This window comes from Myxine glutinosa, chromosome 6 (assembly GCF_964187855.1).
Source record: "Myxine glutinosa chromosome 6, kmMyxGlut1.1, whole genome shotgun sequence".
In the NCBI taxonomy this organism is placed as follows: domain Eukaryota; kingdom Metazoa; phylum Chordata; class Myxini; order Myxiniformes; family Myxinidae; genus Myxine; species Myxine glutinosa.
In genome coordinates, this window is record NC_136266.1 from 130,600,879 (window position 1) to 130,616,732 (window position 15,854).

General features: G+C 44.6%; 1 protein-coding gene across 1 annotated transcript in view; it reads left to right on the forward strand.

The window, feature by feature from the left end:
- Window positions 1-11,171, forward strand: part of SRI (sorcin) — a 29,614-nt gene extending 18,443 nt beyond the window's left edge. The window contains exons 3-8 of the mRNA XM_068121074.2: window positions 1,968-2,037; window positions 5,870-5,913; window positions 6,766-6,913; window positions 7,131-7,244; window positions 7,571-7,629; window positions 10,900-11,171. Coding sequence (XP_067977175.2) covers window positions 1,968-2,037; window positions 5,870-5,913; window positions 6,766-6,913; window positions 7,131-7,244; window positions 7,571-7,629; window positions 10,900-10,926 — 462 coding nt within the window. The 3' untranslated portion in view covers window positions 10,927-11,171. The remainder of the gene's footprint in view (window positions 1-1,967; window positions 2,038-5,869; window positions 5,914-6,765; window positions 6,914-7,130; window positions 7,245-7,570; window positions 7,630-10,899) is intronic.
- Window positions 11,172-15,854: the final 4,683 nt, after the last annotated feature.

Consider the following 15,854-nt stretch of genomic DNA (forward strand, 5'->3'; position numbering starts at 1 on the left):
GGAGAGGATGTGTGAGCCATCAACAGTGGAGTTGAAGGACAAAATAGAGGAAGACTTGGACAAGCAATGGGTGTGGGGAGGAATTGGGTGCACAAGATAGATTAAAAAAGGAAACTTCTCTCCCCTCCCCCTTCTCTACGTTAGTTCTCTATCCTTTTAAAATGTTGAGCATTAAACAAAAAGCAACACACCATTATTAAACTTTTTGATTGTAACTACGGTAATGACTTTGCCGGGGTTTGAAACGCCACCCACCTCTACTCAGAGCAGACACTAACTCTTTACAAATTACGTCATCAAGTCCACCCCGTATTAAATTTAAGTTTATTTTGGACCTCTGAAGTTTATTATTAAAATATATTTTTCAGGTCATCACTTTAGAGAGAGAGATTACCGAGATTAGAGATTACCTCCGTACAGTTATAAATATATAGAGTAGTACGGTCCGTATATAAGTAGTTAGCCAATCTCGAGGTAATAAGCAGGAACATTTAGCTTAAGAATTGTCTGCTTGAATATGCACCGCACAGAGGGAGGTGCATTGTATTAAATAGCTAGGGTTTAAAGTGAAGTTTATGTGTGTAAAATCTCTTGTAATCCCCCGGGTGAGGGAAATGGGTGTGGCTTAGGAGAGAGGGGGTGGAGTGATGATCATCTCCTGATGGGGCGTGGCTATTAACGCCTCCGAGGGGAGAAACTAGTGTCTTTTGGGTTTGGTGCGCTCTGAAGATTGGAAGGGGGTGGGTCGGGGATGGGGGAGGAAATGAAGCGCTCTCTGAGGAGAATTGCCATCTTGCCAGAGAGAGTGCATCGTACAAGAGAGAGAGAGCATCGTGCCAAAATGGAAAAAGGTTTGTCTCGTGTGAGGAAAAGAGCGCTTTTGGTCGTCTGCCTGCATGCCCATGTTCCTGTCTTCACCCTGTGCCTGTTTCGTCGCCCCCTTGCCTGCATCGTCCTGCCTCTCCATCCTCTCGCCTCGTTTCGTGGCTGCTCAGTGCCACCTCCTCCGTTACCACAGAAGACCAAACCCACCGGGTTCTCGTTCCCTTTTCAGCCACTTTCCCAAAGCTTCCATGTCTGACCCCTAACTTTGTCCTTTCTTTAAATCTTAAAACAACGATTTAGTCACCACGTAATGGTGATTTTGATCTTCAATCCAAACGGTGACAATCCACTCCATATTTTCCATGACTGCAGTTCTCGCACGAGTTATTTTAGTATCACTCATAGGTGTAAACACATTGAGCACCCTCTCTAAATTTTTCTGCATATTAACACGAATTGTTTGCACCGTTTGTCAGAGTTGAGCCAAACACTTGGCTGATATCAACTGCCCAATCTCCGTTGTTGAAATTCTTTACCACGTCTAATTTAACCTCAAGGGTAACACTTTGCGTGTTTTCTCTCTTCCACCACGAATAGCACTTCCCAGGTGTTTACCAAATATTTACAAAGCAGTTGCAATGAAGGATTAATAAAATATTTTTTTATTATTGCAAGTCACAACGTTCAATCAACGTTGGCAAAGATGGCGGTACAAAGGTAGACGGGGATATGAGGCAGGATGTTGGGATATGTCGCAAGTAATGCCTACCAACATATTATACAACTCAAACTAGTCTGCCCATCCTTCGTTCTTTATGAAAGAATTAATGGCGACGTATAATGGATTTGTTCTCCTATTCATGAGGGATGTATAAGCGAAACAACGTAAAGTGGGGCCTAATTGTATTCTCTTCTACCTGCTTCTTTTCTCCAATTTGTTTATTGACCTTTGCCCTCTGTTCAGCTCTTCCATGAGCCCTTTTCACGTAATGATGGAAGATTGGAAGATCACGAAAGAAGATGGAAGATCACGAATCTACAGCAGATTGTACTGCTTTATGTACATATTGGGTCATACTTGTTAAAAAAAAAAATACCATAGTTTGCTCCAATCAAACAAATGACGTTAAATGTGTTTTCAGGATGGGCAGATAAATGCCGAGGAGCTCCAGCGTTGCCTGACACAGGCCGGATTGTGTGGAAACTACCAACGTGAGTGTGTCCCTGAATATAATTATAAGCAGACCATTCAAATGTAGTTTGAATATATTTCTACACCCACAGGTATTCTTTTGAACACATGAACCTGACATTGAATCTTTTTGAACACATGTGGGTATGTTTGAGAATATTTGCTGACCCGTTTGATTATGTTTTTGTACCCACATGCACTCTTTAGTATATTTGTGTACCGAGCTACATGGTTGTTTAAACATTAAAGAAATAACAAATTGAAAAAAAATTGTCAGTATTTTAATTTAATTTTAGGCATTTTGTTTATTTGTATATTTTGTTTATAAAATTGGAAATGATCTTAGGTACATGAAAAGGTACAAGTGGGACTAAAATGTACATCTAGGAAAACAGAAAAGAAGTGAGGGATACATTCATGAGACTCATGGAAATTTGGAAAAAAGTCCAACACCAAAATAAAGTTGAGGATCTTTGACGGCATCGTGAAGTCGATTTTCCCATTTGGATTTGAATCCTGGAAAATCACCGGAGGACTAGCACTAGAAAATCACCAGAGGAATCACCAGAGGACTACAACAGCCATAAGAAAATCTTGAGAATTTTCTGGCCACACCTTTTGCATAATATTTACCTCACTCAGAAAAAAAATCAATCGGTCTCTGTAGCTCAAAACATGTGAAGCTATCTATAGAGATACCCCCAAAGGGGGACACAAAGGGCAATCAGACAATACAATTGGCAAGAGGTTTTCTGTTATTCGGGATCACAAGACATATGGATCACCTTGTACATAGAACAAGGGGTTGGAAATAAGCATGAATACTATCACATTATTTTTCATTCTCTACTTGTTAGATCACTAGCAAAGAACCCATCTTTAAGGACAGGTTAATTCTCCCAGATTTACGGATGAGGTAATACCCCGAGAATTAGGGACTGGATAATTCCCACCAGAATTGGGGACGGAATAATTCCCCCAGAATTATGGATGTAGGGACGGGATAATTCCCCCAGAATATTATGTATGGAGGGACGGGATAATTCCCCCAGAATTGTGGATGGAGGGACGGGATAATTCCCCCAGAATTGTGGATGGAGGGACGGGATAATTCCCCCAGAATTGTGGATGGAGGGACGGGATAATTCCCCCAGAATTATGGATGGAGGGACAGGATAATTCCCTCAGAATTATGGATGGAGGGACGGGATAATTCTCCCAGAATTAGGGATGGAGGGACGGGATAATTCTCCCAGAATTAGGGATGGAGGGACGGGATAATTCCCCCAGAATTTTGGACGGAGGGACGGGATAATTCCCCCAGAATTATGGACGGAGGGACGGGATAATTCCCCCAGAATTATGGACGGAGGGACGGGATAATTCCCCCAGAATTATGGACGGAGGGACGGGATAATTCCCCCAGAATTATGGAGGGAGGGACGGGATAATTCCCCCAGAATTATGGATGGAGGGACGGGATAATTCCCCCAGAATTATGGACGGAGGGACGGGATAATTCCCCCAGAATTATGGACGGAGGGACGGGATAATTCCCCCAGAATTATGGACGCAGGGACGGGATAATTCCCCCAGAATTATGGACGGAGGGACGGGGTAATTCCCCCAGAATTATGGACGGAGGGACGGGATAATTCCCCCAGAATTATGGACGGAGGGACGGGATAATTCCCCCAGAATTATGGACGGAGGGACGGGATAATTCCCCCAGAATTATGGACGGAGGGACGGGATAATTCCCCCAGAATTATGGACGGAGGGACGGGATAATTCCCCCAGAATTATGGACGGAGGGACGGGATAATTCCCCCAGAATTATGGACGGAGGGACGGGATAATTCCCCCAGAATTATGGAGGGAGGGACGGGATAATTCCCCCAGAATTATGGATGGAGGGACGGGATAATTCCCCCAGAATTATGGACGGAGGGACGGGATAATTCCCCCAGAATTATGGACGGAGGGCCGGGATAATTCCCCCAGAATTATGGACGGAGGGCCGGGATAATTCCCCCAGAATTATGGACGGAGGGACGGGGTAATTCCCCCAGAATTATGGACGGAGGGACGGGATAATTCCCCCAGAATTATGGACGGAGGGACGGGATAATTCCCCCAGAATTATGGACGGAGGGACGGGATAATTCCCCCAGAATTATGGACGGAGGGACGGGATAATTCCCCCAGAATTATGGACGGAGGGACGGGATAATTCCCCCAGAATTATGGACGGAGGGACGGGATAATTCCCGCAGAATTATGGACGGAGGGACGGGATAATTCCCGCAGAATTATGGACGGAGGGACGGGATAATTCCCGCAGAATTATGGACGGAGGGACGGGATAATTCCCCCAAAATTATGGACGGAGGGACGGGATAATTCCCCCAGAATTATGGACGGAGGGACGGGATAATTCCCCCAGAATTATGGACGGAGGGACGGGATAATTCCCCCAGAATTATGGACGGAGGGACGGGATAATTCCCCCAGAATTATGGACGGAGGGACGGGATAATTCCCCCAGAATTATGGACGGAGGGACGGGATAATTCCCCCAGAATTATGGACGGAGGGACGGGATAATTCCCCCAGAATTATGGACGGAGGGACGGGATAATTCCCCCAGAATTATGGACGGAGGGACGGGATAATTCCCCCAGAATTGGGGACGGGATTATTCGCCCAGAATTATGGATGAAGGGACGGGAATAATTCCCTCAGAATTGGGGACGGGATATTCCCCCCAGAATTGGGGACGGGATGATTCCCCCAGAATTGGGGACGGGATGATTCCCCCAGAATTGGGGACGGGATGATTCCCCCAGAATTGGGGACGGGATATTCCCCCAGAATTGGGGACGGGATATTCCCCCAGAATTGGGGACGGGATATTCCCCCAGAATTGGGGACGGGATGATTCCCCCAGAATTGTGGTATTTTAGTATGACTATCCCCTCCCACCGGGAATGGTACTGCCAAAAATAATTTTCTTGAACTACATTTTGTTCTTTAAACATGAAAATAATGAGAAGATTAGAAGAGAAAAAATTCTCATGGTTTTCTTGTTTCAATAAAAGTTTTCTTATTTTAAGGAAATATTTTCTCTAAGAATATTACTTTTGCCAGTGAATGCCATACATATTTACATGGAGAGAATTGGGGTTCTCCCTACACACCTGGGACTATGAAATTTTTTAACTGCCTAAAACCTTCCCATTCACATCCCATTCACATCCCAAGTACAACCCCTAGTTTTCTACTCTTTCTGTCCTGCAGTTTGGAAATATATGGTCTCATGGTCAAACAGACAAATCCCTGGTGTTGGGCTAGCGGCTAGGGTGCCGGCTTAGGATCCAAGGATCCTGGGTTCGAATCCCGGTCGATCGCTGAATTAACGCCAGGGGGATTGACTCAGCCTGTCATCCTTCCGAGGTCGGCTAATTGAGTACCAGTTCACTGGTAATTCCCTGTTTGTCGTTAAAGGCGGCAAAAAGGGTTGGCGTCAGGAAGGGCATCCGGCCGTAAAACATTGCTTCAAAATAGGGGACCGAAAAACAACAACAACCACGGTTCCCGAAAAAGGCCAACCCCTGCTTTGCGGGGAAAAATGGCCTCTAAAGGTGTTTTTTTTTTTTTTTTTTTTTTATGGTCAAACAGACATGCAAAACATACACTTCTCAAATTAATGGTATGATGCTTCACACTGAATACATGGATGAGCATTTAAACTGATAAATGCCCAAAACATAATTAATTGGTTCTCAAAATGATTCCATTATTGTTCGTGCATGTGTAATTATTGTTGTTTGTTTTTTCTTCTTTTTACAGCCTTCAGTTTGGAGAGTTGCAGAATCATGATTGCCATGCTTGACGTAGGCGTCTCACCACACCAACTCATACTATTGTGTTTTTTGAAAACTTGTATATCAAAATGTTACTTTTCAATTTCTGGGTTGTCAGGATGGTCTAGACTCTAGAGGTACACACACTCGCTTCTAAGCTATCTCACCTGGGTTTTAATCCTGACCCAGCTGTAAACTGTCATCCCGGTGTTTCACAGGCAAGGCAATTCATCAATCTGTGTGCCGTCGATCGGTTGGATGTGAAATGGGCGTCTCGTCTACCGGCATTAGTTGGTCAACGTTAAAGATCCCACAGTGTCCTTTGTGAAGAGTAGGCAAGTTATCGCCAGCAGCATGGCCAAATTCCAAGTTCCTGCCCTAACCTACAAGAGGGCATTGCATCAGCAGCACAGCTCAGCCATTGATGCTACGCCACAGCCTTGTGCTGCATATGAACGAAGAAGAAGATTGAAAATTTATCCATTGAACCGCAGCCATTCTTCAAAAGGAAAACAGTAACATGCATGTGAATTCATCGTGCGGCACTCATTTGTTATTACGAGTGCACAATTTCAAACCGGCTGCATACATGATTGTATGTTGTTTTTTTGAAAACATAGTACCACATATTAACACCCTTTGTATTGCCACAAACTTTGCAAATTGTTGAAAAATAATGAATTGTGTTGACTGTTGATGGTACATAGAGAGGGTGGAGGAACTAGTAAGAGAGAGAGAAAGAGAAAAAAATCCTGAGTTGAATGAGCAAGTGGATCAGTTATCATTGTTTGCGATATTGTAGGATTTGCAAAGATTATTAATTTGCTTTTCTGCACGTTTTGTCATCCATTATATTGTATTTGGTTTTCTTTGTTCTCACAGAGAGACATGTCTGGGAAATTGGGTTTCAACGAGTTCAAGGAACTCTGGGTTTCTCTTAGTGGATGGAAGCAACACTTTATGGCCAATGACACTGACAGAAGTGGATCGGTGGAAGCGAACGAGCTTATACAGGCCTTCCACAACATGGGTAAGTGAGGAATCACCGGTGTGGACACAGACGTACAGGGTGATCGTATATGCTTATGTGATTGGATGTTTGTGGGAGGCAAGTAGCATCTTTTAATGAAGGTGGGGGTCGAAAATATGCAAGTGGCCACAGGTTGTGAATTATGATAAAGCCTAAGTAGCTGCAGGGTGAGGACGAGTTGCTCCACGGCAGTATTGATTTCTCCCCCAATTTCCAGGTTACCGACTGAGCCCACAGGCTTTGAATGGAATTTTGAAGAGGTACAGCAAAGATGGGAAAATATACTTCGACGATTATGTCACTTGCTGTGTCAAGCTTCGAGCATTGACAGGTAAACATTGCTCTCAGAAAATGCTTTTGGAAAGTTGATGTGAAACAGATACACCATATGCTTCATAAAAAAGCATCCCAATGAATGCACATCACTGTCCTTAAGGGGTTGGAACAGCATGTCAGATTAACAGACTTGGGGAGATATTTCCAACCAACCACGAATGCACGAGAGTTAATTTGGTATTGTGTGGAAGTCAACATTTTGGGTTGAACTGCCTTTTGATTTTTGGAGTAAGAATGTTCAGCACATTTCCATTTTTTTTTCAATATCTCACTATTTAGCAATTGCTCATGTGTCATTTCCAATTCATGCTTCTCGGGCAGATTCGTTCCGACGAAGGGATACCGCACAGCAGGGCTGTGTGAATTTTGCCTATGATGATGTAAGTTTATCACTCTGACAAGATCCACACAATCTGTTACAAACGCGCTGCAATGGTTACCAAATCATTACACGAATATTCGATTGCCAACACAATACAGTTTTTTTGTTGTTTATTTTTGTTGTTTTTAATTTTGTACCAAATTTCCCGGAATCGTCTCCACAAAATGTGTGAGAATAATAATAATCCTTACAAGAACAATGGGCTTCCAGTGGGAACCTCACTGGAAGCCTAATAATTGATTGTTTTGAACGATATCAATTTGGTGATATATGTTGGTTAGCATTGTGCAGCAAGCCTTTACTGACTAACGGATGCCAAGGTATACAAAGCACATTCTTGTGAATTTGAAGTCATTGTGGACCTGGAGGATGAGGGCAGGGTTGAAAAAGGTGCCTGCTACTGTTAATGTGGTGATGTTGGAGTGGACTTTGACCCCAGGGGGAGTGGGAGGGAGAGGGAAAGGGAAATTTGTGTGTGTTTGCGTGCATGCTTTTTAAAGCCATGAGATGCAAAGTGGGCAATGTGGGAAGCTGTGCAGTATATTTAAATCATTGGATGGTTTTGCATTGCCAGTAACCACAAGTGGCAAAATGCTCCCTTGTCATCTGCAGGAGCCTTGGCATTGATATTTTCCCTCAAATCCGAAGTTATTTTTGTACAATCTGGCAATATTGACCCATGTTGATTTATTTATATCGGAAAAGGTTGCCGGCACCGCATTTTACTGTGCGTTAGGGCTCACCATTTGTCTCAATGTGGATTTTTCCTAACTAAAATGCCAGTCTCGGTCAAATTCACACACGCACTAGTGTGTGAATACATTATCCATTCTGTAGGACTTATTTCTTTTGAAAACGGGTCCCATAAACTCATTTCATTATTTTGTGCCAAGTTGCAGCCACGTTTCATAACTTAAAGCAAAAATTGATGCTCTTGGCTGGTTCAGGGGTTTATGATGGAACCCACCATGGGGCCCGCAAGGCTAACCCCCGCTATCGCGGGGAAAATGGCCTTTAAAAAAAAACGAACATTCATTCATATTCCACCATATATTAGGACAATTGCTTTACCAGATGGACATGCTAGTCATAACAGACGATTGAAACATGGGTGTATCATCGTAACATCCCATTGTGTACCACATCACGCTCGATAATTATTTAATCAAAATGACCTCGGGCTGGTAGGACAGCCTTGAGATATGCACGCCTGCCTCTAAGTTGTGTAGCCTGGGTTCGAATCTCGGCCTAGCTGTCCTAGTTTATTGCTCGTGAGTGCCGTCCTTCGGATGGACGTTATACTGGGCGTCACGTCTGCCAGCATTAGTTGCTAGACTTTAAATATTCCAGGGTGTCCTTTGCAAAGAGTAGGCGAGCTATCGCCGGCACTATGAACAAATTCCGAATTCCTGCTCTAACCTACAGAGGGCACTACATCAGCGATACAGCAGCTATATCCCCAGAAAATGATGCTACCCACAACCATGTGTTGTATCCAAATGAAGAAGAATAAGAAAATGACCTCATCATGCTCTGTAAACCTTTTGTATTGTCACGGTTGTGGGGGGTAGCCATGAAATACATTTTAAAAGTTCAGAATGTGTAGATTAGCATGCTCCGTATGCCGCGAAGCCATCTCAATGTACATAAGTAGGCCATCTGTCCGGGTAAGAGCGTTTACATGTCGCCATAAGGAGGATGGCTTTGTGCTAATTAATTCTAGGGCTTAAAGATTAATTCCCGTGTGTAATTTGCCTCCTGTGGTCTTCCCTTCAGTTTTATTACATTCGGACAGCCAGGAAATTGAGGGCTCAGTAAACAACGATCACGCAGTAATGGGACTCATGCGCTCACAGCGTCGCCAGGACCGAGAAAAACAGCATTTGCCGATCGGCAAGGGAACGACATCGTCCGAACATTCCCGAACATAGACTAGACTCTGCCCCCGGACGACTCGTGACAGGGAGACCATGCCCCGAGCTTTGTGATTGGTCGGAGTGATGGATGATGGAATAGCGCTCGGTGATTGGACAGAGTACGACGTCGGCATGGAACATTCGAGAGCTGGAGGAAAAAGACATTGTCTCGCCATCTTGGTCTCTCTTAGTCCTAGTGTTCGTTGGAGGCAGTCGCTTTTAGCTCTCTCGGTCCTGGCGTTCGTTAGAGGCAGTCGCATTTCGCTCTCTTTGTCCTGACATTCGTCGAAGGCGGTCACATGTCTCTTGGTGCTGGGGTTGTCGGAGTTGGTCGCATTTCCTATTTGTTCTGGCTGAGTTGCAGGCGGTGGCGCATCTTTGGCTCTTGTGGAAAGAGACTGAACAAGAGAGGATCGGGGCAGTCGGCAGCACGAGAAGGACCTCACGTTGGAACATCGAGGAGTGCGACTCCACGCCATTTTGTGCGATTTCAATCGGTGGTTTGGAGGCGACGAACAACCAGCAAGCCTTTCCAGCCATTTGGGCACGCAAAGCTGAGTGCCGGCCGATTACCAAAACATTATTTATTTTCTTTTACTTTCGTTTCCCCCTTGTTTGTATATGAGTGATGGAGACGTCTCAAATTAGGAAATAGTTTTTACCTCGCATTCATTTTATTTGGGTTACAATTACTTTTAATACATTCATTATTTGTTTAATTTTACTTTTCTTGTCCTGGTTCGTTTCTTTGTTTGTGGGTTCGGATTAACCCAGTGTCAGCCGTCCGTCCCAGGTAAGACTTCGAACCTTCCCACATGTGCCAGAAATAATTCCGCCAAGTTCGAAATTCTACTCGGAGTTAAAGCTCGTTGCGGTCATTCGTCTTCTTGGAGTGTTAACCCCGGGGACACGACAGTATTGTTCCTTTACAAGTTGAATTAAGTAAATGCATGGCACGTTGACTTGACTCGTGATAACTTAACGGGCCAGTTCCTTAAACTTATTTTATGTATTTTTGAGCATGTACAAGATGTTGCAAATCACATACTATATGCAAGAAGAAGAAGAAGCATATATTTATTGATTGTAGAGAAAATGCTGTGGAATTGCCTGAGTGATTGGGGAGCAGTGCACAGAGGAATTTCCTCGAAGCATTAGTCGAATAGTCTTTGGATATTTTGATTTAAGAACATTTCCCCATTTTGGTATCGAACAAAGAGAATGATCATCATTAGAGGAAAAATGTTTTTCCTGTAATGATCTTGAAAATAGTCGATTCTAATTTGATCTGAAAAAGTAGATTCTAATTTGTGTGATGTTGCTTTCTGACACTAATTTTATTCTCATTGCAGTTTATCCAATGCACAATGGCTGTCTGAGTACCGGCTGGTAAATAACCTGTCCACAAACCCCCATATCGTCTGCATGCCATGAACCCTTTGTATGCCACTAGCATGCTCTCTTAATGCATCACCGATGGCTTTTCACCTCTCATCATGTGATTTTTGGCGTTTTTTTATATGATGCTTTGCTATATTATATAATCACGAGTACTGTATCACTCACATTTTTTTAAAGTCGGCATTGAGTAAATACACGTTTGATTAAATGAACTTTGATGGAATTTGTGCTTTTATTTTTGCTGTTATTTTAATGGGTGTCGTTGCTCCAAGTCATGCACTGCACCTGCATATTACATATACATAAAGAGAGTGGATTATGGGGTAAATGGTGTCAGGAGTTGGAGTCGATAGAAAATGGGAAAAATGGAATTGGCCAAAAAAAAAAGAAGATCTTGTGACCCCACGCGTGTGAAGCGAAAAGCGATTTTAAGCAATCGGTTCACTTTGTTTATCTGTCTGTCTCCAAACGTCAGTTTATGATCGTGGAAATACTTGATTTCAATTTAATGTGCACAACCGATTCAACAATCACCACAGTCTCACTATAACAGCAGCAGGACTCCCCAATATATTTTCACCCTTTCTATGAGGAAGATTGAATGCAAAAGTGATTTATATTGTTGAATATCAAGCGTGTGGCATTTTCCATGAGAACGAGCATTCAGTGATGCAAACCCAGGAAATTTTCAAACGCATTCTCATCAGTTTTACCAAACCGGAAGGCGTAATAGTTGGAGCATTTGCTCTGATCTTTCGAGGTCGGTGGTTCGAATCCCGGGAGGACACCTCCAAACAAAGACTTTAGAAATGGTAGGTGCTGCTTCCTTGCATGACGCACAGCATTGGAAAAGGATAGAGCACGGACAAACAACCATCAGTTGGCAACCATTACACAGGTTTGATCGGCCGAATAGCCTTTTAATATTAAATTTTAAAATCCACTAAAAAAACCCATATTGTTTTGGATAGTTAAAGAGCAGCTAACTGAACAAAATATATTCACTCAGACCAGAAAGGGCATCCATCCATTATGTGGGTGGATGGTGGAATGACCGACTCGGAGCAATGCTGCACAGATCATGTCTGACTTCACGCCAATTTTGGGGGTAACATTTTGGCAGTAGAAGTAGTTTGCTGGCCAACCCTTTGCAACAAATACAGTGCCTTCAGAAAGTATTCACACCCCTTGACTCTTTTCACATTTTGTTGTTACAGCCTGAATTTAAAATAGCTTAAAATGACATTTTTGTCACTGATCTACACATAATACTCCATAACATCAAATGGATTTTTATTTGTCGCCGGAGGCATTATGTTTTCGAGTTGTCCGTACGTCCATACGTGCTAAACCTCGTTTTTCTTAGCAACCATGTGTCCGATTGAGACGAAACTTTCAGGGTAGGAGTGACACCCATGCAGAATGTTTTTATGATAAGTGTGACGTCATAGGTCACGTGGTATGGCAGCCATCTTAGATTAAAAGCAAATAATAATAAAAATATTTCTCGGAAACCGCTGAATGGAAAAATTTGAAACTTGGCACATTGTCAAGTACTCCCAATGGGGAACAAAAGCATGATAATGACATAATAGGTGAAGTGGTATACCAGCCAAAAATGTTTTAATCTCATTCCTTATCCTAAAAATCTGAAATTGCATGCACATGATCTATGACCCACTTGTATTGAAATATTACATTTATGACATCATAGGTCACATGGTTTTGCAGCCATATTGGATTGAAGGAAAATATTAAATAATTATATCTCTGAAATTGCTCACCCTATCTTTGCGAAATTTTACAAATATCATCTAACAGCACTGTTGCATATAGTTTGAAAATAATGTCATAGGTCACGTGGTTTGGCAGCCATCTTGGATTGAAAAACGAACCTTATCCGATCAACACGAAACTTCACAAACATGACCCCCTACCCATACATATGCAGAGTGATGGCATCTACCCATTGTGGGACTATGCGGAGGCATATTGGCGACACAGTCGCATTGTTCTAGTTTTTATTTTTTTATTTTACAAAATAATTAAAAATGAATCAGAAATATAATTTACATAAGTATTGTCGTGCGGACCCTTCGGTTAATACCAGGGCTCGCGGATGGACCAAAAACGGCTTTAATTGAAGGCGACGACCGAACACGGATTTTACTATAATAAACGCGGGAGGAAGAAGGAAAATGGGAGCTGCGGTAAAAGCACTTACCTGGAGCGCGCCGACCGCGGCTTCGATCCTGCGGGGAATTAATGAACCGAACTCGACAAACACAATTTCAAATGTACAAAAATAAACACGTTTATTTCACGGAACCCGAAACAATGAAACGCGATGGTAATCAAATAAAGCTCCTACGTTGGGATCCCACACACCAGACTTCAGAAACGAGACGAGGGAAGAATTGATAAAAGAACACGTTCGTCGTGTAATTGGGAAATGTGGGGTGTGGGTGCAGCCTTATCTCGTCCGTAGTCTTGCGTGTAACACGGCCCCGTTCGGCCCCGCTCCAAGCCTCTCGCCGCTCACGAGGTCCGTGCACCAAGCACCACGCATCCAACGCACCAAAAGCACCACGCGTCCAACGCAGGCCAGCGAGCTCCACACGAGGTCGATCTCCACTCACGATCGGTCTGCCAAGACGAAGAGAGCGTGCTGCGCAAGACGAAGCGCCGGATGTCCCAGAGGAAGGGCTGCGCAAACAAGAACCGGATGTGCCCTCTAAAATGTCGTTCGGCGCACGCTGATATAACCTTGCCGGTGACGTCAGCCTTGGTGCGCTACCCAATCAGCGCCTTCCACCGGACCTTCGAGCTTCGCGCCTCTCGTGGTCGTTGGCTGGAGGTCTGTGCCTACTGCGCTGCCCATCACTCGTTCTCTGTAGCGTGGTCATAGCGCGTGGCACTCGATGTGGCTAGGCCTGTTGGAGGTGTAACTGGCAGCGGCCGTCATCGGCGGTGTCCTGGCCTGGTTTCCTTTTGCCTGTTCTCTTCCAAAGTCTTGTCAGGAAAGGGAATTATTTAGTGTTGCGCTAGGGACCTAACTAAATGTCTATGTTGGTGTGCATTGCCATAAGGGACAAAGGTTTGATGACCAGGTTGGACACACAGGGGCGTTATTCTTAATCCCTACTCTATCTAACACTCAAACATCCTGGTATGTCCACAGGTATACTTCTTAACCGACAAACCACCTAAACACACAGAACTTATTACAGGTAGATTCCCTATCATGACATTCGGATACCTACCTACACAGATCTACCTACACCCCCCCCCCCCCCCCCCCCGGAACCGTAGCTCCTGCTAGGTTCACTGCAGGCGCCACCATTCCAGTCTTAACACTTACTGTCTCACACTTACTTAACCTACGAAATAAATCAGGAGGGCTGTGGGAAGTGAGTCGGACTTCCTACCTATACTCATTAACATGCTAATCCCCTTAACAGTCATGCAAATATGTAGAATGATTTCATCGTTGTTCCTGCGGAGGGAGGAAACGAACAACAAACCAAAATATACTTAACCACAAAACTTACCCTTACAAAAATTCACAACTCTAATAACATTTGCACAACCCCAGTCTACAGACCGCGTCCCCCGGTGGATGCCACAAAACACAACCTTACCTGCAGGGCCATCCCAATGTACCCCTAAATTTCCGCGGGCCCTGTCCAGATGTTAGAGGTGACATGGCTCGGTGGATTTCGCCCACATTCTCGCAAAACAAACCCCTGATCCACTCATACACATTCCAACACTCATCGAGGCATTTCAAAAGTCAACAAAGCACTTACTTCACCCCCCTGCAGGACCATGGCATTGATGTCGTATACATGTGTGCATGTCTCAAATATGCAGCGGGGAGGTACCGCACAAGTAAGATGGTGGGGGCGCTTCAGGCTGTGGTGCCCGAAGTCCCAAAACAAGTCAACCGACTTACAAGTTCATTGCCCCCCCCCCCCCCTTTACCTCTTGGCCCTGTCGTAGCCCAACAGCCCTTTCTGCCGTTACCCCGCCGGTGAGGGTCTCCACACACCAGGCTCTGTTGCCTCCTGCTGCCGCGCAGCTCCACGGGTCGCCGGGGGGGTCTCCTTTACCCCAGGGCGCCCAACCAGACCCTCCACCGACGAGCTCCAATTTCCAGACACCACTGGCTGCCAGGGGTAATTGCCGCAGAGGGGGGCCGCAGGCATCGCTCCTCAGAGCCTGATCTGTACCTGCGGACACACACACCTTCCCCACGCACAAGATCCCAAAACACACTTCCTCCCCCGCTGCCATTCAATTCTTCAACACATTTCCATAGATGGTGTTACAAAAAGGTTGCCGTGGTCTGCTTCCTGTGAAAGCCCCAGTTCACATTTAACCAATACAATTCCAAAACACATTTCAAAACCCAATAATCATCACTCATCTCTCCATTATCTCCACTCTCACAACCACATGAAAACACCTCACCTCTACACATAAACACACGCCACCCACAAGACTCTGTGGCACACATTCCATCCCCCTCACCAGCCATGTCATCACTCTCACCCGCCCCAACTCCAAATTACATGTCCCCAATTTCCATAAGCAAGTCCTGCAGCCCGGGACAGTAACCATCAGTCTTGCACCTACCTCGATGTGCAGGTAATTTCCGGTTGGTCAGGTCCAAAGTGCCGTCCTCCCACAAAATCCCCAAATTTACCATTGAGCCAATCAACTTTCTCCAAATCTCTCTTTTGTCCTCACTATACTAGCAGGTATGTGGGTCCGCATCCAACGGTGATTATCACTACCCAACTACCTGTGGCTACGATAGCTCCGCACCTCTACCATGCAAGGGTCATCGGGACAAGGTGAGCAGACAAAACGCCAACATGGCCCATGAGTGTCCACAAGGGTG